Source organism: Camellia sinensis, chromosome 7 (genome assembly GCF_055761805.1).
Source record: "Camellia sinensis isolate YWXY chromosome 7, ASM5576180v1, whole genome shotgun sequence".
Lineage (NCBI taxonomy): Eukaryota > Viridiplantae > Streptophyta > Magnoliopsida > Ericales > Theaceae > Camellia > Camellia sinensis.
Window position 1 is genome coordinate 146,917,110 of NC_138967.1, and position 2,782 is coordinate 146,919,891.

General features: G+C 37.0%; 1 protein-coding gene across 1 annotated transcript; it reads right to left on the bottom strand.

The window, feature by feature from the left end:
• Positions 1 to 203: 203 nt before the first annotated feature.
• Positions 204 to 2,403, bottom strand: LOC145796173 (receptor-like protein 6; the record flags this gene model as incomplete). The annotated part of the gene is made up of 1 exon (XM_082881206.1): positions 204 to 2,403. A coding segment is annotated over one exon (1,935 nt), but the record flags the coding sequence as incomplete, so codon positions are not given.
• Between the last annotated feature and the right edge of the window lie 379 nt (positions 2,404 to 2,782).

Consider the following 2,782-nt stretch of genomic DNA (forward strand, 5'->3'; position numbering starts at 1 on the left):
GTCTTTGTGAAAGGAAATACATTTAGTGGTATGGGGTGGGGGGGGGGGGTTGCATAGCATTATCAACCCGTCCAACATTATTTGTTGTCTTTGTGAAATGAAATACATACAGTAGTATTCCCATAAAGTTAGAGATTCTTTATATCCAAAATCTCATGTATACTTCATGAACAATCAATCATATGATGCGTCAAGAATCTCAAAATAAAAAATAAAAAAAATTCAAGACACGATTATGCGATTGAAAGTGCTTTTAATACATGGGAATGAAAATTTTGGTAAGACGATCTATGCCATTCTATAAGTAGAAGCTAGAGTACACAATTCATCTAAAAATATATCATGAAAGCATTATACATAAATAATTCAATAAATTTAGAAACGTACCCCAAAGGAAATAACTTGTGAATCAATGCCTAATCAACTTCGATTTCCATGTCCCCTCCTTTTCTTCCTTCTCAGCTTGTGCTATTTCCTTCCAAAATTCTCGATGAACCATTCGTGATACCTTGTGGTTATTGTGTGCCCAATAACCATCCCGACAACTATGCCACTCACATATCCTGTGCATATGAAATTCCAATCAACTTTACTTGGGAATGCTGAATCATTATCTTGTTCCGAGTTTGATGTTGGTGGTGCCTCTAACTTTCCACATTTCCTTGATAAAGGGTCTCCGCACAATCCTGAATTCCCCTCGTAGGAATTGTTCTCGAATGTGTTGAATTGCTTCCCATGTGGAATGGGTCCAGTGAGATGGTTATTTGAGACATTTAAAAATTCAAGGAAAGTGAGAAGTGCTAGTTGCTGAGGGATTTCTCCCAAGAGCTTGTTTTGAGAAAGGTCCAAAGATTCAAGGTTTGTTAGGTTCCCCAAGCATGATGGGATTCCACCATTAAGGTCATTGTTGGAAAGGTTGAGCACCTTAAGCCCCTTAAGGTTTCCAATAGATTCTGGAATCTCCCCTTCAAATTTGTTGCTTGAGAGATCAATGACACTGAAGATATTTTGGATCTCCGGATATTCTATATTTACACCTTTATTTGTAATGTTCATCGTGCACGAATAGACATAATACCAACTGTGATTGTTCGTGCGAACTTCAAACAATGTGTACATATATTTCATCTTGTCGACATCAAAAAATTTCATTGCATTCCAATTTTGAAAGTACTTTGATGGCAAATTGCCGGAAAAACAATTATGAGAGAGGTCAATGATGTGCAAATTTGGTAACTCTAACTTAATTTTGGGATTCCCTATTGCACCATATAATTTGTTGGATCGCAAGATGAGAACCTGTAACTTTTTAAGATCTCCTAACCATAAGGGGAATGTATCGTCAATCAGATTATTTGAGAGATCAAGAATCTCAAGCTCGGTACAGCTTGCGAATGATCTTGGCACCTTCCCCTGTAATTTATTATCACTGAAGTCAATTATCTTCAATTTGTTTCCTCTATTGTATGAGTGAGGAATGGGACCCTGAAAGTTGTTGCTTTTGAGATTTAGAACTCTCAAAGAATCACTGAAGTTACTCAAACATGGAAGAATAGTTCCAGTCAAGTTGTTACTAGACAAATCAAGAACACAAAGAGAACTCAATCGACAGATCAATGGTGGAAGTTCTCTTGTCAATCCATTGTGTGAGACACTATAAAAGCTGGTGGATAATGGTGGAATTGGCAGTGGTCCTTGTAGCTTGTTATAAGAAAGGTCTAACTTGAGTAAATTATCCCATGGAAGGATATCTGGATGTTGCTCAAAGCCTGTTAGAGAGTTATTCCGAAGATATATATTTACACTTATATTCAACATCCATGCCGGAATTTCGCCATGAATTTTGTTTTCAGCAAGAGATAAAACTTCTAGTTTGTCTTGGAAGCGCAAGAAATTTGGGAATTCCGTCAAGTTGCACGAATCAAACAATAACATCTTTAATTTGTTAAGAGTGTTATTTGAAGTTTTTTTGGTTAGAATTGTTAAATTGTTACCAGACAAATCGAGATGAGTAAGATTTTTGAGCATCAGAAAAATTTCGAGGTCCAACCCAGCGAGGTTATTGGAAGAAAGATATAGAGATTCAAGATTATTTAGCTCAGAGAATGACCTTGGGGTTGGGCTTCGCAATTGATTACTTGAAAGATCTAGCCAAATTAGATGGGTTAGGTTGGTTATATGAGATGGTATTTCACCACTTAGGTGATTGGAGGACAGGTCTAAATGAGTAAGTTGAGTTAGGTTTGAAAGAACTGATGGGATCGAACCGTATATATTGAGGTCACTAAGGCGCAAGTCAGTGAGTTCAGTTAGCTTACCAAGCAATTGTAGGGTCCCTACATTAAATTTGTTGGATGAAAGCGACACGTAATTGTTAGGGAAAATCGATGTGATTCCCCACAAGTAAATCAATCAATGGGAATAAAAACTAATGCGGAAAAATTAAATCAGAAGCAACACAAGAATTTTTACGTGGTTCCCTCAATGTGAGGTACGTCCACGGGATCGAAATCCGATTCCACTATCAACCAAATAAGTTCCAAACGATTACAAACGAAACACTAATGGTCTCATAAAACCACCCTTAGGTGAATTACAAATAATCACAAATAAACAAAGAGGAAAGACCTCACCAAATAGAAGAATCAAAATCTTCAGAACCAGAGTTGTAAACGTCCCAAAAATAATCCTCCAAATCAACCCACACAAAGATTGCTGAAATCCTACCACTAAATCAAACCAGCAGCATGCTTGTCTACAATGATGATTACCAAAGATGATC